At 48.2% G+C, this 22,924-nt stretch overlaps 1 protein-coding gene across 1 annotated transcript in view; it reads right to left on the bottom strand.

Moving 5' to 3' along the window:
* ADAM9 (ADAM metallopeptidase domain 9) overlaps positions 1–22,924 on the bottom strand; it is a 106,130-nt gene that overhangs the window by 50,860 nt on the left and 32,346 nt on the right. Inside the window, exons 2-6 of the mRNA XM_067470646.1 lie at positions 21,136–21,227; positions 18,093–18,157; positions 7,689–7,767; positions 6,484–6,560; positions 1,062–1,245 (exon numbers count right to left, since the gene is read on the bottom strand). Of these exons, the coding sequence (XP_067326747.1) occupies positions 1,062–1,245; positions 6,484–6,560; positions 7,689–7,767; positions 18,093–18,157; positions 21,136–21,227 (497 nt within the window). The remainder of the gene's footprint in view (positions 1–1,061; positions 1,246–6,483; positions 6,561–7,688; positions 7,768–18,092; positions 18,158–21,135; positions 21,228–22,924) is intronic.

The following is a 22,924-nucleotide window of genomic DNA, read 5'->3' as shown; positions in this document are numbered from 1 at the left end:
TGTGATGAGAGTGATGGGATTCAGATTCCTGGCTGTTTTTCTGTGCCGCAGCCCAAGGCTCTCACAGACAGGAGAGATTCAAGCAGGCGATTCTCACAGGAAAGGAATGCCAGTAAGGGAGTTAGTACCCAGGTGTCTTCCCACACTGATAGTGAAGGCCTTGATCTGTAGACGAGAGGCCAGGTCGGGGAAAGGACATGGGACCACTGTGAGAGCAGGATGTTTTCATGATTAGAAAATGCTATTTAGGCTTCTCACAAAGGAAGCGAAACTGTCAGTTCAACGTAGCTTATTAGCCTGAAAGCTTCATGGAATAACCTTAGCCTGGAGCGGACTGAAAGCCTTGATAGTGGCCTGACCCAGCAAGCTCGTCTTGATTTGCGGGTCAGGCGGAGTTCCCGTCTGGCCAGCAGATGAGAGGCCAGCTCGGTGAAAGGTCATCGCAATGATTTCATGTGATGTTTTCATGTTAGAAAGGTATTTAGGCTTCTTGCAAACCAAGGGAAAGCGTCAGTTCAACGTAGCTTATTAGCCTGAAAGCTTCATGGAATCACCTTAGCCTTGAGCGGTACGCTGGGGACTTCTTGCATTGGGATTCTTGGGGGCAAATGTTTCCTTGCTTGTACCTGGGACTCTGGTTTGAACTTTGCCAATAGGATTGTGTCTCCTGCTTTTGCCTGAAGATCTTTGGAACTGTATCCTGCATTTTACCTTAATCTTTGGAACTTTGCAATGCTTATTCTTTATTTTGACTTGGATTTTTTCCCTCAACAAACTATAAAACTACAGCTCTTGTGTGGTGGTGTTTGGAAACAAGGTGAAGCTTACTCTGAGTTGCAACAGTTGACTTAAACTGGCGATGGATTGAATGTTTTTATACTATTTTTATATTGTTTCTATTTAAATTGTATATTTATGGTGTGCCAGTTGTTAGCCGCCCTGAGTGCGTCTGCGGAAGTTGAAATAGGACGGGATATAAATGTCCGAAATAAATAAATAAATCTTAACCCCCAACTTGCCAAAGCAGAGATCTCCAGTCCAAATCCAAAGGGCTTACTCACTCTCAGGTGCGGAGTCCCGCCGCCAATGGGATGAAGCATTGCTGGGCTCATGCAGCTGTGGCTCAAGGAACTGACCCCGCAGGACAAGGAAGGGGCCTTCACACTGCTCAGTGGGTAGACCAGGTGCCTGTCCTTATCGATGGGCTCGACTCCAAAGGTGATGTTCTCGATTTGGATCATGCCCCTACCAACAACAGAGTGCAATGCATCAAATGCATGTCCTTTTCCTCTCAAGAACAGACAAGCATCCTGAGCTCTGAGGATTATTACCTGGGAAGGGTGTCCCACTGGAGCATTGCAGGACACTCAAATCCCTGGGAGTCACTTTGGATCGTGCTCTGACCTACAAGAAGCACTGCCTGAACATCAAGCAAAAAGTGGGTGCTAGAAACAACATCATATGAAAGCTGACTGGCACAACCTGGGGATCACAACCAGACACAGTGAAGACATCTGCCCTTGTACTTTGCTACTCTGCTGCTGAGTATGCATGCCCAGTGTGGAACACATCTCACCATGCTAAAACAGTGGACGTGGCTCTTAATGAGACATGCCGCATTATCACGGGGTTTCTGCACCCTACACCACTGGAGAAATTACACTGCTTAGCCGGTATTGCACCACCTGACACACACCGGGAAGGAGCAGCCAATAGTGAAAGGACCAAGGCAGAGACATCTCCAGCTCATCCCGTTTGGGTATCAGCCAGCACGTCAACGACTTAAATCAAGAAATAGTTTTCTAAGATCTACAGAGACACTCGCTGGAACACCTCAGCAAACGAGAATCCAAAAGTGGCAGGCTCAAACCCAGAACCTCAATCAATGGCTGATACCAGATGAGAGACTCCCCACTGGGCACACCGAAGACGGGGCAACTTGGAAGGTGCTGAACAGACTGCGTTCCGGCACCATGAGATGCAGAGCCAACCTCAAGAAATGGGGCCACAAAGTGGAATCCTCGACATGCGAGTGGGGAGAAGAGCCAACCACTGACCACCTGCTGCAATGCAACCTGAGCCCTGCCACATGATGCACAAGGGAGGACCTCCTTGCAGCAACACCAGAAGCACTCCAAGGGGACAGAGACTGGTCAAAGGACATTTAACCAACTACCAAGCTTGCAAACTTTGTGTTTTCTGTTTTGTTAAAAATGCAATACAACTGTCTGGTTGCTCCTGACACGATAAGTAAATAACAGTTCTCCAGAGAGAGAAAAAGGGCCAAACTAACTTGTGGGAAACATACACATGGGAACTATTTACAACAGTATAACAAACATAATATTCATGTTTTCCAAAATAATTACTCGGATCTTCCAAAGGTCGTGGGGACAAACATATCCAATATTGTCCCACGTGCAGTCAAGATGTGAGAAAAAGTCTTGGGTGTTTATAGTCCTTGTTTCAGGAGGAGTATCCCTTCTTCAGGTTTCTTTCAAAGTTTCTTAATTCGTTTGAAATAATATCTTCTAAGGCTTTATAAACTAAATTTAAAGAGGACAAAATAATAGATATGCTAACCACAACACCCAGTTACAATATAATAATCCTTATGTAAACAATTTAACACAATAACATACTTACTTCCACTAGCGCAGTGTTTCTCAACCTGGGGGTCGGGACCCCTGGAGGGGTCGTGAGGGGATATCAGAGGGGTCACCAAAGAACATCAGAAAACATTGTATTTTCTGTTGGTCATGGAGGTTCTGTGTGGAAAATTTGGCCCAATTCTATCATTGGTGGGGTTAAAATGTTATTTGATTGTAGGTGAACTATAAATCTCAGCAACTACAACTCCCAAATGTCAAGTTCTATTTCCCCCAAAACTTCACCAGTGTTCACATTTGGGCATATTGAGTATTCATACCAAGTTTGGTCCAGATCCATCATTGTTTGAGTCCACAGGGGTCTCTGGATGTAGGTGAACTACAACTCCAAAACTCAAGGTCAATGCCCACTAGACCCTTCCAGTATTTTCTGTTGGTCGTTGGAGTTCTGTGTGCCGGGACTGGTTCAACTGCATCATTAGTGGAGTTCAGAATGCTCTTTGATTGCAGGTGAACTCTAAATCCCAGCAGCTACAACTCCCAAATGACAAAATCAATCCCCCCCCCGTCCAACCCCACCAGTATTCAAATGTGGATATTTTTGCCAACTTTGTTCCAGTGAATGAAAACACATACTGCATATCAGATGTGTTTTCACATTGTGATTCAGAACAATAGCAAAATTACAAAATTTATGAAGTAGCAACAAAAATAATTTTATGGTTGGGGGTCACCACAACACGAGGAACTGTATTAAGGGGTCGCGGCATTAGGAAGGTTGAGAAACACTGCACTAGCGGAATGAATGGCTCTGTTGCGAGATTTCAACAAGTGTAGTGTACTCCTGACTTCCATTAGCGAGCGCTTAGGTCAAAGAGGCTTTTACGGGTTAGTTTGGTATTTACATCATTATTCCAATTGCTATTTTTGCTGAAGTTTATAGCAATAAGACCTTTGTGTATTGACACTGTATTTATAGATATCTCTGTACTTACTTACTTAGGTGATACCTTGTAGTCCGAGGATGATGGTCCTCCAAGTGTAGTGTCTTGGTGGTGGGTCCGTAGGTGGCTGTGGAGCCCTCTTCTTGACCTGCATCTTCCCCCACAGTGAGGGCATTGGTTTCCAGGTTGAAGGTGGTCCCGGTTGGGGTTGCCTTGATGCGCCTTCCTCTTGGTACATTTCTCGCCTTCGCCCTCCATTCATGCCTCTTCAAATTCCACAGCACTGCTGGTCACAGCTGACCTCCAGCTGTAGCGCTCAAGGGCCAGGACTTCCTAGTTCTCAGTGTCTATGCCAGAGTTTTGAAGGTTGGCTTTGAGCCCGTCTTTCAATCTCTTTTCCTGCCTGCCAATATTCCGTTTTCCATTCTTGAGTTCAGAGTAGAGCAACTGCTTTGGGAGACGGTGGTCTGGCATCCAGACAACGTGGCCGGTCCAGTGGAGTTGATGGCAGAGGACCATCGCTTCAACGCTGGTGGTCTTTGCTTCTTCCAGCATGCTGACGTTTGTCCACCTGTCTTCCCAAGAGATTGGCAGGATTTTCCGGAGGCAGCGCTGATGGAATAGTTCCAGGAGTTTCATGTGACGTCTGTAGACAGTCCACATTTCGCAGCCATATAGCAGGGTTGGGAGGGAAAGAGGTTTATAAACAAGCCCCTTGGTCTCCCTACGGATGTCTCGGTCCTCAAACACTCTCTGCTTCATTCAGAAAAATGCTGCACTCGCAGAGTTCAGCCGGTGTTGTATTTCAGCCTCAATGTTGACGTCTGTAGACAGTCCACGTTTCGTAGGCATATAGCAGGGTTGGGAGGACAATAGCTCTATAAACAAGCACCTTGGTATCCCTACGGATGTCCCAGTCCTCAAACACTCTCTGCTTCATTCAGAAAAATGCTGCACTCGCAGAGTTCAGCCAGTGTTGTATTTCAGCCTCAAGGTTGACGTCTGTAGACAGTCCACGTTTCGTAGGCATATAGCAGGGTTGGGAGGACAATAGCTCTATAAACAAGCACCTTTGTATCCCTACGGATTTCCCAGTCCTCAAACACTCTTTGCTTCATTCAGAAAAATGCTGCACTCGCAGAGTTCAGCCGGTGTTGTATTACAGCCTCAATGTTGACGTCTGTAGACAGTCCACGTTTCGTAGGCATATAGCAGGGTTGGGAGGACAATAGCTCTATAAACAAGCACCTTGGTATCCCTACGGATGTCCCAGTCCTCAAACACTCTCTGCTTCATTCAGAAAAATGCTGCACTTGCAGAGTTCAGCCGGTGTTGTATTTCAGCCTCAATGTTGACGTCTGTAGACAGTCCACGTTTCGTAGGCATATAGCAGGGTTGGGAGGACAATAGCTCTATAAACAAGCACCTTGGTATCCCTACGGATGTCCCAGTCCTCAAACACTCTCTGCTTCATTCAGAAAAATGCTGCACTCGCAGAGTTCAGCCGGTGTTGTATTTCAGCCTCAATGTTGACGTCTGTAGACAGTCCACGTTTCGTAGGCATATAGCAGGGTTGGGAGGACAATAGCTCTATAAACAAGCACCTTGGTATCCCTACAGATGTCCCAGTCCTCAAACACTCTCTGCTTCATTCAGAAAAATGCTGCACTCGCAGAGTTCAGCCGGTGTTGTATTTCAGCCTCAATGTTGACGTCTGTAGACAGTCCACGTTTCGTAGGCATATAGCAGGGTTGGGAGGACAATAGCTCTATAAACAAGCACCTTGGTATCCCTACGGATGTCCCAGTCCTCAAACACTCTCTGCTTCATTCAGAAAAATGCTGCACTCGCAGAGTTCAGCCGGTGTTGTATTTCAGCCTCAATGTTGACGTCTGTAGACAGTCCACGTTTCGTAGGCATATAGCAGGGTTGGGAGGACAATAGCTCTATAAACAAGCACCTTGGTATCCCTACGGATGTCCCAGTCCTCAAACACTCTCTGCTTCATTCAGAAAAATGCTGCACTCGCAGAGTTCAGCCGGTGTTGTATTTCAGCCTCAATGTTGACGTCTGTAGACAGTCCACGTTTCGTAGGCATATAGCAGGGTTGGGAGGACAATAGCTCTATAAACAAGCACCTTGGTATCCCTACAGATGTCCCAGTCCTCAAACACTCTCTGCTTCATTCAGAAAAATGCTGCACTCGCAGAGTTCAGCCGGTGTTGTATTTCAGCCTCAATGTTGACGTCTGTAGACAGTCCACGTTTCGTAGGCATATAGCAGGGTTGGGAGGACAATAGCTCTATAAACAAGCACCTTGGTATCCCTACGGATGTCCCAGTCCTCAAACACTCTCTGCTTCATTCAGAAAAATGCTGCACAGAGCTCAGGCGGTGTTGTATTTCAGTCTCAATACTGACCTCAGTGGAGAGGTGGCTGCCAAGGTAGCGGTAATGGTCCACATTTTCTAATGTTACACCATTAAGCTGTATCTCTGGCATTGGAGAGGGATTGACTGCTGGAAGAGAACTTTGGTTTTTTCGATGTTCAATGACAGACCGAGCTTCTCGTATGCTTCTGCGAAGGTGTTTAGAGTGGCTTGTAGGTCTTCTTCTGAATGCGCACACATGACATTATCATCCGCATACTGGAGTTCTATAACAGATGTTGTAACCTTGGTTTTGGCTTTCAGTCTGCAGAGGTTAAACAGCTCGCCATCTGTTCAATAGAGGATTTCCACTCCGGTAGGAAGTATCATAGCGATGAAGTATCATAGTGATGAAGATGGAAAATAAGGTTGGGGCAAGAACACATCCCTGTTTGACACCCGATTCCACCTTAAAAGGGTCACTTTGGGAGTCATTGGGAATATCTGTGTAGTTAGACCATAGCCTGTCCTGCCAGAGAAAAGCCATGAACATATTCCTTACCTGAGTCCAAAGCAAATGCTGACAGCCACCAGGGAGTAGGATGTTCCTTCTACGTGGCCGTGATAGTGGCAATGCTCCTACAAGGATGGAAAGCAACGGAGAAAGGAAGACTGAGAAAGACATGGAAAAGTTCCACTGCAGAAGATTAAGGAATCAATCCCACACTGTACCCACAAATCATAGAATCATAGAATCCAAGAGTTGGAAGAGACCTCCTGGGCCATAATCCAGTCCAACCCCATTCTGCCAAGAAGCAGGAATATTGCATTCAAAGCACCCCTGACAGATGGCCATCCAGCCTCTGTTTCAAAGCTTCCAAAGAAGGAGCCTCCACCACGCTCCGAGGCAGAGAGTTCCACTGCTGAACGGCTCTCCCAGTCAGGAAGTTCTTCCTCATGTTCAGATGGAATCTCCTTTCCTGTAGAATCCTAGAATCCTAGAGTTGGAAGAGACCTCCTGGGCCATCCAGTCCAACCCCATTCTGCCAAGAAGCAGGAATATTGCATTCAAATCACCCCTGACAGATGGCCATCCAGCCTCTGTTGAAAAGCCTCCAAAGAAGGAGCCTCCACCACACTCCGGGGCAGAGAGTTCCACTGCTGAACGGCTCTCCCAGTCAGGAAGTTCTTCCTCATGTTCAGATGGAATCTCCTTTCCTGTAGAATCAAAGAGTTGGAAGAGACCTCCTGGGCCATCCAGTCCAACCCCATTCTGCCAAGAAGCGGGAATATTGCATTCAAATCCCCCCTGACAGATGGCCATCCAGCCTCTGTTTCAAAGCTTCCAAAGAAGGAGCCTCCGCCACGCTCCGGGCAGAGAGTTCCACTGCTGAACGGCTCTCACAGTCAGGAAGTTCTTCCTCATGTTCAGATGGAATCTCCTCTCTTGTAGTTTGAAGCCATTCTTCCATTGCGTCTAGTCTCCAGGGAAGCAGAAAACAAGCTTGCTTCCTCCTCCTCCCTGTGGCTTCCTCTCACATATTTATACATGGCTATCAAATCTCAAATAGAGATTTGAGGCATCCTGTGATTATTCTGCATGTCTTATTCGGTGCTGTGTTCACCTGCGTCGCGTGAACAAACTTGTGCCAAACACGGCAGGCATACTCAGCAGTTGAGTAAGACAAGGCCAGGGCTGATGTTCGTGTATCAATAAACCAATACATCTTATATAGAGAATTATAGAGAGAAACCAATATATCTTACCCCAACGCTTGGCTTTTCCGTATGCAACGTTCCATCCTTCTTGTAGGTGTACAATGTGAAGTCTTTTGGCAAAAGCGCTCTAAAAGGAGGTGGAGAGGAGGACACGGAGAAAACAATTTTAATAATTCAGTAATGAAAGGGAAAGCATATTAAAAGGACTGATAGGCAAAATGTGGAGGGAGGAGAAAGAAAGAAAGAAAGAAAGAAAGAAAGAAAGAAAAGCTGACTGACCAATATTAAAATCTATAGGTTCTTGTGGGTTTTTTCGGGCTATAGGGCCATGTTCTAGAGGCATTTTCTCCTGACGTTTCGCCTGCATCTATGGCAAGCATCCTCAGAGGTAGTGAGGTCTGTTGGAATTAGGAATATGGGTTTATATATCTGTGGAATGACCAGGGTGGGGCAAAGAGCTCTTCCTTGCTAGAGCTAGGTGTGAATGTTTCAACCTTCATTAGCATTTGAAGGCCTGCCTGAGCCTGGGAATATCTCCTGCTGAGAGGTGTTATTAAGCTGTGCCTGGTTGTTTCCTCTCTGCTTCATTAGCATTTGAAGGCCTGCCCGAGCCTGGGAAATCTCCTGTTGAGAGGTGTTAAGCTGTGCCTGGTTGTTTCCTCTCTGCTTCATTAGCATTTGAAGGCCTGCCTGAGCCTGGGAAATCTCCTGTTGAGAGGTGTTAAGCTGTGCCTGGTTGTTTCTTCTCTGCTTCATTAGCATTTGAAGGCCTGCCTGAGCCTGGGAAAAATCTCCTGCTGAGAGGTGTTAAGCTGTGCCTGGTTGTTTCCTCTCTGCTTCATTAGCATTTGAAGGCCTGCCTGAGCCTGGGAAAAATCTCCTGCTGAGAAGTGTTATTAAGCTGTGCCTGGTTGTTTCCTCTCTGCTTCATTAGCATTTGAAGGCCTGCCTGAGCCTGGGAAATCTCCTGTTGAGAGGTGTTAAGCTGTGCCTGGTTGTTTCCTCTCTGCTTCATTAGCATTTGAAGGCCTGCCTGAGCCTGGGAAAAATCTCCTGCTGAGAGGTGTTAAGCTGTGCCTGGTTGTTTCCTCTCTGCTTCATTAGCATTTGAAGGCCTGCCCGAGCCTGGGAAATCTCCTGTTGAGAGGTGTTAAGCTGTGCCTGGTTGTTTCCTCTCTGCTTCATTAGCATTTGAAGGCCTGCCTGAGCCTGGGAAATCTCCTGTTGAGAGGTGTTAAGCTGTGCCTGGTTGTTTCCTCTCTGCTTCATTAGCATTTGAAGGCCTGCCTGAGCCTGGGAAATCTCCTGTTGAGAGATTTCTGTTGAGGTGCGCTCTTGGGGGAAAATAGACCTTGACATATGCGAGTTGTAGTTACTGGGATGTTTAGTTCACCTACAATCAGAGAGCATTCTGAACTCCACCAATGATGGAATTGAACCAAATATGGCACACAGAACTCCCACAACGAACAGAAAATATATATCAGTGATTGGTTGGGGGGGGGGGGGGGCTTACCGTTGAAAATTACCTAGGGTCGCTTCTGGCTATAGATTCCTGGGATTGCCATATGGTGTCACACCTCAGGATAGATTCACCTTGCTCAGAACACCACACACACCAAGGTTGTAGGTTTTGTAGTTTATTAAAGAAAAGACAAAAGTAAAGTTGCAAAAGTTCAATAGCCAAACGGAGCCTTAAATGCAAAGGAAGAGTTTCCAAAGTCCAGAGGCAAATAACATGAAGCGTCATCCATAAGCATTGATCAAACAAGATTCCATGGCAGCATGACAGAGTCCCAAGAAGCCAAGATCCACAACAAAGTCCCAAAAAGCCAAAAGCATTGCCCAAAAGCCGAGGCAACCCAAAGAAGTTATCAGGGTGTTCGCTGAAGTTGCACTGACAAAAGGTTGACTTCAACCAGCTCATTAAATATGGATGACCTCCGCAGAGAGCTGGACAGGGGGAGTGTGACTCTGCTGGTTCTCTTGGACATCTCAGAGGCTTTCAATACCATCGATCATGGTATCCTTCTGGGTCGTCTCGCTGGGATGGGCCTTGGGGGCGCGGTTTTGTCGTGGCTCCGGTCCTTCCTGGAGGGACGAACCCAGATGGTGAAGCTGGGAGACGCCTGCTCTGACCCCTGGCCTTTGACCTGTGCGGTCCCGCAAGGCTCTATTTTGTCGCCCATGCTTTTCAACATCTACATGAAACCGCTGGGAGAGGTCATCCGGAGTTTTGGAGTTGGGTGCCATCTTTATGCGGATGACACACAACTCTACTACTCCTTTCCACCTAATTCCAAGGAGGCTTCTCGGGTGCTGGACGAGTGCCTGGCCGCTGTGTCGATCTGGATGAGGAAGAACAAGCTGAAGATCAATCCTGACAAGACAGAGGTCCTCCTGGTCAATCGTAAACCGGATCGGGGTATAGGGTGGCAACCTGTGTTGGACGGGGTTACACTCCCCCTGAAGCCACAGGTCCGCAGTTTGGGTGTCCTTCTGGATTCTTCACTCACACTTGAGGCTCAGGTGTCAGCGGTATCCGGGAGGGCCTTTGCACAATTGAAACTTGTGCGCCAGCTGCGACCGTACCTCGTGAAGGCAGATCTGGCCGGGGTGGTCCACGCCTTGGTCACCTCTAGAATAGACTACTGCAATGCGCTCTACGTGGGGCTGCCCCTGAAGACGGCTCGGAAACTTCAATTGGTCCAGCGGGCGGCAGCCAGGATGCTAACCGGGGCTCATTATCAAGAGAGGTCTACCCCTCTGTTTAAGGAGCTCCACTGGCTGCCATTTATTTTCCGGGCCCAATTCAAGGTGCAGGTGCTCACCTACAAAGCCCTGAACGGTTTGGGACCACCCTACCTGCGTGACCGCATCTCCACTTACGAACCCACACGCTCACTTCGATCATCTGGGGAGGCCCTGCTCGTGGTCCCGCCCTCGTCGCAAGCGCGCTTGGTGGGGACACGGGACAGGGCCTTCTCCGTGGCGGCCCCCCGACTTTGGAATGCCCTTCCAAAAGATCTCCGACAGGCCCCTACTTTAGCAGTTTTCAGAAGGAACCTAAAAACCTGGCTGTTCCGATGTGCCTTCGCAGATTAGGAATCCCCATCCCAAGTCCTAGAAGCACTTTATCACAACCGATGTTACTGCACACAGCACTTTTACTCCTACGTTCCTCCTGCCATCTCAGCATTTTAACCCTGTACCCCATTACGCCGGCCGAACCAGTTCTAATAGTGTCTTGATGTAGTTATTGTTGTATTTTGCTTATTTTGCTTAATTGTTTGATTTGCTTGTTATTGTTGTGTTATGTTCTATTTTATTGTGTTTGAGGCTTCGGCCTGTGTAAGCCGCATCGAGTCCTGCGGGAGATGCTAGCGGGGTACAAATAAAGTTAATAATAATAATAATAAAATAATAATAATTAAATATATTTTCCGAGCATGAAAGCATTCTTTTGACCTCTAATCTCTCTTGTTTGCAAGCCTTGTACTGCGGCAAACCCTGAATTGTAAGTGATCCTCCCTATCTAAATCTGCCAAGCCTTCAAGGTCGAATACCTCATAGAATCAGTTGGAAGAGACCTCCTGGGCCATCCAGTCCAATCCCATTCTGCCAAGAAGCAGGAATATTGCATTCAAAGCATCCCTGACAGATGGCCATCCAGCCTCTGTTTCAAAGCCTCCAAAGAAGGAGCCTCCACCACACTCCGGGGCAGAGAGTTCCACTGCTGAATTTTATTTATTTATTTATTTCAAAGTTTTATATACCGAGCTTCTCACCTCATAAGAGGGACTCAGCCCGGTTTCCAACCATAAAAACACATACAATCGGTAAAATATCAAAATACACAATACAATAAAACATTTAAAAAGCACATATATTTAAAACTACAGTGGTCAGTCGTCACACTAAAATCGAATATACACCGTCTTCCATCCAGATCGTTGTCTCATTCTTCGAAAGCCTGTCTCCATAACCACGACTTCACCTGTTTCCTGAATGTCAGGATTGTTGGGGCGGTTCTAACCTCTGGCGGGAGAAAGTTCCAGTCACGGGGCCACTACCGAGAAGGCCCTGTCCCTCGTCCCCACCAGCCGCGCTTGCGAGGCCGGTGGGACCGAGAGCAGGGCCCCTCCAGACGATCTTAGTAATCTTGATGGTTCGTAGGGGAGAATACGTTCGGAGAGGTAAACCAGGCCGGAGTCGTTTAGGGCTTTATAGGTTAACACCAGCACTTTGAATTGTGCTCGGAAGCTAATTGGCAGCCAGTGGAGCTGGTGTAACAGCGGAGTGGTGTGCTCCCTGTACCCAGCACCCGTTAGTAAACTGGGTGCCGTGCGTTGGACTAGCTGCAGCTTCCGGGCAGTAGTCTAAACGGGATGAATGGCTCTCACAGTCATGTTCCTCATGTTCAGGTGGAATCCTCTCTTGTAGTTTGAAGCCATTGTTCCGCGTCCTAGTCTCCAAGGAAGCAGAAAACAAGCTTGCTCCCTCCTTCTCCCTGTGGCTTCCTCTCACATATTTATACATGGCTATCATATCTCCTCTCTGCCTTCTCTTCTTCAGGCTAAACATGCCCAGCTCCTTAAGCCGCTCCTCATAGGGCTTGTTCTCCAGACCCTTGATCATTTGAGTCGCCCTCCTCTGGACACATTCCAGCTTGTCAATATCTCTCTTGAATTGTGGTGCCCAGAATTGGACACAATATTCCAGGTGTGGTCTAACCAAAGCGGAACAGAGGGGTAGCATTACCTCCCTAGAGTAATGAAACTGAGAATCGGCAGGCAGAGAGTTCACAGGCTGGCTCGCCTCCTCCGCCTGCACCTGTGAAGTTTGTCTAAGATCAGAAACATCTTCTAAAACAACATCTCTTGCCATGGCAAACTGAAACTCCTCGTCTTCAGCATCAGCATCATCCGTATCAACAACAGGAACATGTTCAGGAATCTGAAACCCATCATCCTCTTCCTGAGGCTCCAGCTAAGCCACAACATATGGTGAGGCACCAGCTGTTGTACTCTGGTCTGAATTCCCCTTTGCACCCAACACTACACCAGAGTCCAGTAGTACTAACTAAACAGTTTATTGAAGAATGCAAACATAAAAAGGCAAAAGGTAATATAAAAAGCAATGCCCAAAAGGCAATAGGAAAAAGGCTTTCGAAAGGCAACAGTCCAAACAGCAAAGTTCCGTTCAAAAGCGTCAAGGTACATGAAAAAACCAGGAATCAAGACACAGGCATAAATTCATAACCAGGAGCATGGGAACTTATTTCAAAACATGAATCCATGAACATGAGCACAAGAATTTCCCAAAGATTTTAGCCATAGACTTCAACGTGGAAGAACAAGACCCAAGGTGTACACATTAATGCAGTGCTGCCTGCTCTGACCCTTTCAGTAAACAACACTGTAATTTAAGGTCCACAAGCCATGATGTCGTGCCTTTGACATCTCAGTTTCAAGGATTTCTTACTGGTTTGTTTCACAGGTTTCTCACCAAGTGATCTGACTCCCTCCTCCCTGTAAACCAAGTCTCCTACTCCTACTGACCACAGGTGTTTTCCCAGGGAAAAGATCTTTCCCTTATCCTTATCTTCCGTTGCCAAGGAACGACCAGAAGAAAGGTCTCCCTTATCTTCCGATGCCAAAGCATCTCCATCTCCTCCCTGCTCTGAAGCTGTTCCAATCTGACCAGACAAAGACTCATCTTCCTATACAGATTCACGATCCAAAATCCCCTGATTTTCCACACCGAAAAGCCCATCATTCCTCACAATTTATTTATTTATTTATTTGCTGCATTTGTTGACCGCCGTTCTCAGCCCTAGGGCGACTCACGGCGGTGTACAACATATAAAAACACATTTACAATAAGCAATAATCACTAATACACAATAATAAATTACACTAAATGATCCGCTCCGTCTTATCGTAGAATCATAACCAAGCTCGTAAGCCATATTCCGTTCCAGTTGTCATTACCAGTAAATGTAGCACTCAGTTAAATGCCTTCTCAAATAGCCACGTCTTTAAGCCCTTACGGAAAGACATAAGGGAGGGCGCCTGTCTGATGTCAACAGGGAGGGTGTTCCACAGCCGGGGGGCCACCACCGAGAAGGCCCTCTCTCTCGTCCCTGCCAGACGTGCCTGTGAAGCAGGCGGGATCAAGAGAAGGGCCTCCCTGGACGATCTCAAGGTCCTCGTGGGCTCATAGGCCGAGATGCGGTCCGCAAGGTATTTTGGGCCGGAACCGTTTAGGGCTTTGTAGGATAACACCAGCACCTAAATTGGGCCCGGTAGCAGATCGGCAGCCAGTGGAGCTGGAACAACAAGGGCGTTGTGTGCTCCCTGCGTCCCGCTCCTGTTAGTAACATGGCTGCCGCGCGCTGGACTAGCTGAAGCTTCCGGGCCGTCTTCAAGGGCAACCCCACGTAGAGAGCGTTGCAGTAATCAAGGCGGGATGTGACCAGAGCGTGTACCACCGTGGCCAAGTCAGACTTCCCGAGGTATGGGCGCAGCTGGCGCACGAGCCTAAGCTGTGCAAATGCTCCCCTGGTCACCGCTGAAACCTGGGGATCCAGGCTCAACGATGAATCCAGGATCACACCCAAGCTGCGAACCTGCGCCTTCAAGGGGAGTGCGACCCCGTCCAGCACAGGCTGTAACCCTATACCCTGCTCGGCCTTACGACTGACCAGGAGTACATCTGTCTTGTCTGGATTTAATTTCAGTTTGTTCGCCCTCATCCGGACCATTACAGCGGCCAGGCACCGGTTCAGGACCTCGACAGCCTCCTTAGTAGCAGGTGGAAAGGAGTGACAGAGTTGGACATCATCTGCGTACAGATGACATCGCACCCCGAAACTCCGGATGATCTCACCCAGCGGCTTCATGTAGATATTAAACAACATGGGGGACAGTATGGAGCCCTGTGGAATCCCACAGGTCAAAGGCTGTGGTGTTGAACAGGAGTCCCCCAATAACACAACCTCTGACTAAATCATCCCCTCATCTTCAGCCTCTGGCTGAACCACAACACCATCCCTCTTTGGCAGAGAAGGTGAAATACCTTGCAAAACTGCAGATCCCAGGATTCCATAGCAGCTAAAACGGAGTGAAACCGCATTAATTCTACAGTGTAGATCCACCCTGCTGCTCCCAATAGCCAACCTAAAGCGGCATTTATGGATAAAAGGGAGAATAATAGCGGAAAGCGAAACTTTGGGAACTCGAATTAAGAGAACGTTGCCAAGAGGTGTTTCAAAATATTTGTCATCCAGAAATGCAAGCGAAATTCCTATTTTAAAATCAGATGGCCAACAGATTAAAAAAAATAATTAATTATTGCATTTGGCCCAGCCATAGGTTTTTAAACGTCGTGTTACTGTTAATGTTTATTGCTTATCTTCTGTTATGAGTTTTATTTTATTGTTTTGTTTTACTGTTGTTATTGCTTTTATTACTGATCAGCTTGGGGACCCGGTGCTGCCCAGGTTATTAGAGAAAGTGGGTAATGGGGGTTCTGTATGACAAGTTTGGCCGTTATTGGTCATTGGATGATGGTTGCATTGTTTTCAGGAAGTGAGTGAAGGTACTGCAAGTCCCATCATCCATGGTCCATCCTTCTTCAAACTGCAGCAGGATATAGAGTGGGTCATGAGTACTCCTTGTGCCAAGTTTGGTTTTATCAGTCATTGGATGAGGGTCACAGTGGTTTCAGTAAGTGAGTGAAGGTACTGCAAGTCCCATCATCCATGGTCCATCCTTCTTCAAACTGCAGCAGGATGTAGAGTGGGGTCATGGGGGCTCTGTGTGCCAAGTTTGGTCTTTATCAGTCATTGAATGAGGGTCGTAGTGGTTTCAGTAAATGAGTAAAGGTACTGCAAGTCCCATCATCCATGGTCCATCCCCCTTAGAACTGCATCAGGATGTAGAGTGGGTCATGAGTACTCCTTGTGCCAAGTTTGGGTCTGGTCTGTGATTTGTAGGGGCTACAATGTTCTGTGGGAAGTGAATCAGGTGAAGGTACTGAAAATCCCATCATTCGTGGCCCATCCTGCCCTAAACTGCACCAGGTTTTAAAGTGGGCCATTGGGCCTCTGTGTGCCAAGTTTGGTCCTGATCCGTCATTGGTGTGAGCCACAGTATTCTAAGGAAGTGAGTTAAAGTACTGCAAGTCCCGTCATCCATGGTCCATCCTCCCTCAAACTGCACCAGGATGTAGAGTGGGGTCATGGGGGCTCTGTGTGCCAAGTTTGGTCTTTATCAGTCATTGAATGTGGGTCGTAGTGGTTTCAGTAAATGAGTAAAGGTACTGCAAGTCCCATCATCTATGGTCTATCCTTCTTCAAACTGCAGCAGGATATAGAGTGGGTCATGAGTACTCCTTGTGCCAAGTTTGGTTTTATCAGTCATTGGATGAGGGTCACAGTGGTTTCAGTAAGGGAGTGAAGATACTGCAAGTCCCATCATCCATGGTCCATCCTTCTTCAAACTGCAGCAGGATGTAGAGTGGGGTCATGGCGGCTCTGTGTGCCAAGTTTGGTCTTTATCAGTCATTGAATGAGGGTCATAGTGGTTTCAGTAAATGAGTAAAGGTACTGCAAGTCCCATCATCCATGGTCCATCCCCCTTAGAACTGCATCAGGATGTAGAGTGGGTCATGAGTACTCCTTGTGCCAAGTTTGGGTCTGGTCTGTGATTTGTAGGGGCTACAATGTTCTGTGGGAAGTGAATCAGGTGAAGGTACTGCAAATCCCATCATTCGTGGCCCATCCTGCCCTAAACTGCACCAGGTTTTAAAGTGGGCCATTGGGCCTCTGTGCGCCAAGTTTGGTCCTGATCCGTCATTGGTGTGAGCCACAGTATTCTAAGGAAGTGAGTTAAAGTACTGCAAGTCCCGTCATCCATGGTCCATCCTCCCTCAAACTGCACCAGGATGTAGAGTGGGGTCATGGGGGCTCTGTGTGCCAAGTTTGGTCTTTATCAGTCATTGAATGAGGGTCGTAGTGGTTTCAGTAAATGAGTAAAGGTACTGCAAGTCCCATCATCCATGGTCCATCCCCCTTAGAACTGCATCAGGATGTAGAGTGGGTCATGAGTACTCCTTCTGCCAAGTTTGGGTCTGGTCTGTGATTTGTAGGGGCTACAATGTTCTGTGGGAAGTGAATCAAGTGAAGGTACTGCAAATCCCATCATTTGTGGCCCATCCTGCCCTAAACTGCACCAGGTTTTAAAGTGGGCCATTGGGCCTCTGTGTGCCAAGTTTGGTCCTGATCCGTCATTGGTGTGAGCCACAGTGTTTTAAGGAAGTGAGTTAAAGTACTGCAAGTCCCGTCATCCATGGTCCATCCTCCCTCAAACTGCACCAGGATGTAGAGTGGTTCTTGGGGGGAAGGGGATCTTTGTGCCAAGTTTGGTCTTGTTCTGCCTTTGTTGGGGGCTTCAAGGTGTTTTGGACTTCAACTCCAACCATTACTGACAGCCTCAGGCCCCTTTCCTTTTCCCTCTGCTACCTTGGAATGTTGAAGCTGGCCAATCAGAGACCATATGCAAATTGTACCACAGTGGCAGCCAATCAGAACACTGCCACATACACCTCCCTCCACATACAAACACTGACTTTTATTATATACATAGATAGATGTATTGTGGGCTCGGCCTCATGTAAGCCGCACCAAGTCCCTTGGGGAGATGGTAGCGGGGTATAAATAAAGTATTATTATTATTATTATTATTATTATTATTATTATTAGCAGGAGAGTTGCTGATGAATGTCCACATCCTCTTTGCAAAAGCGCTTCCTCTGGCTTTGGGAAGTCTGAATGTTATCACAACGTCCAACACAAAAGTGCTTCGCTGGTGTTTGGGAGGGAAGCCGAGAGGATGGGAGGGGAAGTCAAACTCATACGATTGTTTCCTTCGCTGGCACTTCTGTAACTCATGTTTTACGTCCTTCTTGGGTCACCAAACACAACCGGATGCCCGACCACCGTCTCCCAAAGCAGTTGCTCTACTCCGAACTCAAGAATGGAAAATGGAATGTTGTTGGGCAGGAAAAGAGATTGAAAGATGGGCTCAAAGCCAACCTCAAAAACTTTGGCATAGACACTGAGAACTGGGAAGCCCTGGCCCTTGAGCGCTCCAGCTGGAGGTCAGCTGTGACCAGCAGTGCTGCAGAATTTGAGGAGGCATGAATGGAGGGTGAAAGGGAGAAGCGTGCCAAGAGGAAGACGCATCAAGCCAACCCTGACCGGGACCGCCTTCCGTCTGGAAACCGATGCCCTCACTGCGGAAGAAGATGCAGAGCAAGAATGGGGCTCCACAGCCACATACGGACCCACAAGTATATTGGAAGACAATCATCCTCGGAAAACGAGGGATCGCCTAAGTAAGTAAACACAACCACTGCAGGGGAAGGAAATCCGAACAAGCCACTTACCTGTTTCTTTCTAGGACCAGTGTATGGTCCTTTCCTTCGATGGCGATTACGTAGGAAAATATGTCCTTAAAAGAAGGAGGAGGAAAACAAAATATTAATTTATTATTATTTATTTCATCTACTTATACCCCGCCTTTCTCACCCCGAGGGGGACTCAGGGCGGCTTACAGAGGAGGCACAATTAGATGCCTAAATCAATTGACAGCAATACAAAGTACAAAAAGCAATTCAACAGTTAAATTAAAAAATCAATACATAATAAAATATTAAAACAATCTCATGCTTGGGGTCAGAGTCCATATAACCATTCCATTCCATTTGTCGTTGTCTGTCGTCAGATCCTTAATTTAGCTGCCAGTGTGTCCAAAGGCTTGGTCCCAGACCCAGGTCTTCAGTTGTTTCCTGAATGCCAGGAGGGAGGTCGCCGATCTAATCTCCCCGGGGAGTGAGTTCCACAGGTGGGGGGCCACCACTGAGAAGGCCCTGCTCCTCGTCCCCGCCAACCTCACCTGTGAGAGTGGCGGGGTCGAGAGCAGAGCCTCCCCAGAAGATCTTAGGCTTCGAGGTGGGATGTAGAGGGAGATCCGTTCGGACAAATACACTGGGCCGGAACCGTATAGGGTTTTATAGGTCAAAACCAGCACTTTGAATTGTGCTCGGAATTGGATCGGCAGCCAGTGGAGCTGGCGCAACAGGGGGGTGGTGTGCTCCCTGTATGCCGCTCCGGTGAGCAATCTGGCTGCTTCTCGCTGGACTAGTTGAAGTTTCCGAGCAGTCTTCAAAGGCAACCCCACGTAGAGTGCGTTGCAGTAATCCAACCGGGATGTGACAAGAGCGTGGACCACCGTGGCCAGATCTGACTTCCCAAGGTACGGGCGCAACTGGCGCACAAGTTTTAATTGTGCGAAAGCTCTCCCGGCCACCGCTGAGACCTGGGGTTCCAGGCTCAGCGATGAGTCCAGAGTCACTCCCAAGCTGCGAACCTGCGTCTTCAGGGGGAGTGGAACCCCGTCTAACACAGGCTGTAACCCTATACCCTGTTCGGCCTTGCGACTGACCAGTAGGACCTCTGTCTTGTCTGGATTCAATTTCAATTTGTTAGCTCTCATCCAGTCCGACCCAGCGGCTAAACACCGGTTCAAGGTCTGGACAGCCTCCTTGGTGACAGGTGAGAAGGAGTGACAGATTTGGACATCATCTGCATAGACATCCAACATCTCCAATGTTTTCACCCACAAGTCTTTCAAGTTGGCACAGTTGTTTTCCTCCAGAGGAGCATCTACACCAGGCTTAGGCAAACCTTCTAACTTGGGGGTTCTCCCTCCCTGCCCATTCCTACCTTTCCTCTTCTCCTTTGGAGGCAGAAAGTGAAGGAAAGGCAGGAAATGTTTGGATCCCAAAAGGGTTGGCCTTGCTCACGATGAGATGGTGGATAAGAGAGAAAAAGTGTCTCCATGAGACCCCGTATTGCCTCCTCCTGAGATAGAATCCTACAGCTTGAAGAGACCCCCAAGGGCCATCCAGTCCAACCCCCTGCCATGCAGGAAGACACAATCAAAGCACTCCCGATAGATAGCCTCTGCAGAAAAGCCTCCAGAGAAGGAGACTCCACCACACTCCCAGGCAACCTAGGCCACTCTTCAGGAAGTTCTTCCTGGTCGTTTCAGTCAAATCTCTTTCCCTGTCATTTGAGCCCATGGCTCCCTTCTTGTGCCCTGGTCTCTAGGGCAGCAGAAAGTCCGTTCTCCCCCTCAATGGGCCCCCCATTGCAATCTGGAAACATGGTTCTCCTGTTCCCTCTTGACCTTCTCTTCTCTCAGGTAAACATCCCCCAGGAGGAAAGGAGGAAGGAAAAAGAGAAGGAAGGAAGGAATAAAGGAAGGAAGAGGATGGGTGGAGGAAGAGAATGAAGGAAGGAAGGAAGGAAGGAAGGAAGGAAGGAAGGGGAGGGAGGGAGGAAAGAGAGAAGGAAGGACAAAAGGGAAGAAAGGAGGGAAGGAAGGAAGGAAGGAAGGAAGGAAGGAAGGAAGGAAGGAGAAAAAGGAAGGGTGGAGTGAGGGAGGGACGAGAGAAGGATGGAAAAACAAAAGGGAAGGAAGGAAAGAAGGGGAGGGAGGGAGGAAGGATGGAAGACAAAACAAAAGGGAAAGAAGGAAAAACAAAAGGGAGGGAGGGAGGGAAGGAAAGAAGGAAAGAAGGAAGGAAGGAAGGAAGGAAGGAAGGAAGGAAGGAAGGGGAAGGAAAGGAAAGGAAAGGAAAGGAAAGGAAAGGAAAGGAAAGGAAAGGAAAGGAAAGGAGGGAGGGAGGGAGGGAGGGAAGGAAGGAAGGAAGGAAGGAAGGAAGGAAGGAAGGAAGGAAGGAAGGAAGGAAGGAAGGAAGGAAGGAAAGAAAGAAGGAAAGAAGGAAGGAAGGAAGGAAGGAAGGAAGGAAGGAAGGAGAAAAAGAGAGGGAAGGAGGGAGGAAAGAGAAAGAAGAAAGGAGGGAAGGAGAAAGAGGGAGATAAGGAAGTGAAAGATGCAAGGAGGAAGGAAAGAGAGAAGGATGGAAGGATAAGATGGTGAGAGAGAGGAGGGGCTGGGAAAAGAGCCCAAGGGGCTGTAGCCAGGCCTGGATTTGCCCATACCTGATCTATACTATAGAATTAATGCAGTTTGACCCCACTTTAGTTGCCAGGGCTCTGCGCTATGGAATGATAAGAGTTGAGAGTTTTGCAAGGCCTTCTTTCAGCCTTCTCTGCCAAAGAGCGCCTCACCAAACTCCAATTCCAATGACTCCAAAGCATTGAGCCAGGGAAGTTAAAGTGGTGCCAAAATGCATTAATTCCACAGTGTAGATGCATCTATTTTATAATTACATCCAAAAACCACATTTCTCATAAAGCAATCCAAATGCACGAATGTGTCTATAATCTTCTCAAATTGGATTAGATTCCTCGTCAGCGACACAGTTTCAGAGGCTTATTCCTCCGTTCTTTGTGCTTCCCGTTGATTGGAACCTATGGCAGGAGTTGTCCTGACCATAAAGGACATTTAGCTTGAAATACCTCTGGGGTTTTGGGCAGATCACGGCGCTCTCTTGTTATCCTCCTGGGGACCACAATTTCGTAGGAAGACAAATCAGATAATGGCTGGAAACCTAGGAAGAGAAAAAGGAACGGGAATGGATCAACAGAAGAGAGACCATCAGGGCTGCAAGTCGAGCACCTACCTTGCAAGAAAGCTGAGCAACAAAGGTATCATCTGGAAGCATTTTTAGTGCTAACTAAGTTGAGTCCCTGGCGTTGCCCAGGTTATTTGAAAAAGTAATTTTTAATTGTATGAAATGCATAGAGTTGTGGGTGAACTACAACTCCCATCATGCCAGGTTAACCCTGAGAAATTCCATCAATATTTAAAGTTTGTTGCACGGGCAAGTTTGCTCTAGATGCATCATGGGTGGGGTTCAGTATGCTCTCCGGCTGCAGGGTAAACTACAACTCCCACTATGGTGAGTCAGTCCCCTCAAGCCACTCCAGCAAGTTGAGTTAGTTATGGGGGTTCTGTGTGCCAAATTTGGTCCAGGTCCATCATCAGTGGAGGTCACATTTTCTCTGTTTGTGGGTGAACTACAACTCCCAGAAAGGAAGGTCAGCATTGAACTGGATTATATAGGTCTACACTACCATGGGGCTGCAGTGGCATAGAGGGTTAAACCGCTGAGTTGCAGGACTTGCTGATTGAAAGGTCGCAAGTTCGAATCCGAGGAATGGGGTGAGCTCAAGTCGAAACAGGGATTTTTCAAAGCTGCGGTCCAATGATAACACCTTCCTGATCAGACAAAGCCTTGCCTTGGAAAGGAAGGAGTCACCCTCGTTGCCATGATAGGAGACCAACAAAGAAGTTTGGACGCAACCCATTTCGAAGAGCTCATGCCCCTGGAATGCATCAGCTTAACAAACTCCGAAAAAGCCTAGCCATGGACTTGGAGAGAGGAGGAGGAGGTGAGGATGAAGAAGGAATTCTTGGAAGAGGGAAGGACATTTCCTCCAACTGTCTAAACCACTCAAAGCTTGCTTGCAAAACAGAGGAAACAATGTATACAAAGAACACAGGAGTGAAACACAGGGCTCATCCACACAGTATGAAGGGCATTCATTAAAGGTTTCCCCTGACCCAAAACTCAAACTTAGAAGGCAGTTGTGTATGTGGCTTTGGAAGGTGTCAGTCCCCCCCCCCCCCCCCGCTGCACACACACAGGCAACCCCATGCTCCATCACTCCCCCGCCTCCGCACACACACACGCAACCCCATGCTCCATCACTCCCCCCATTGCCGCACACACACACGCAACCCCACGCTCCATCACTCCCCTGCCCCCGCACACACACGCAACCCCACGCTCCATCACTCCCCCCGCCGCCACACACACACACGCAACCCCACGCTCCATCACTCCCCCCGCCGCTGCACACACACACGCAACCCCACGCTCCATCACTCCCCCCTGCCGCCGCACACACACACGCAACCCCACGCTCCATCACTCCCCCTGCCGCTGCACACACACACGCAACCCCACTCCCCCCGCCGCCGCACACACACACGCAACCCCACGCTCCATCACTCCCCCCACCGCCGCACACACACACACGCAACCCCACGCTCCATCACTCCCCCCGCCGCCGCACACACACACACAACCCCACGCTCAATCACTCCCCCGTCCCAATCTTACCTCCTTTTACTTCACGCCACCTCCAAACCCCACCCCACCCCTTCCCGCCCTGTCAAAATCCAGGAAAGACAGGAAGGAAGGAAAGAAGGAAGAAAGAGAAAGGGAGGTAAAGAAAAAAG

Source organism: Anolis sagrei, chromosome 7, assembly GCF_037176765.1.
Source record: "Anolis sagrei isolate rAnoSag1 chromosome 7, rAnoSag1.mat, whole genome shotgun sequence".
NCBI lineage: Eukaryota > Metazoa > Chordata > Lepidosauria > Squamata > Dactyloidae > Anolis > Anolis sagrei.
Note: the sequence above shows the minus strand (reverse complement) of the source record. Positions and strands in the feature narration are given on the sequence as shown.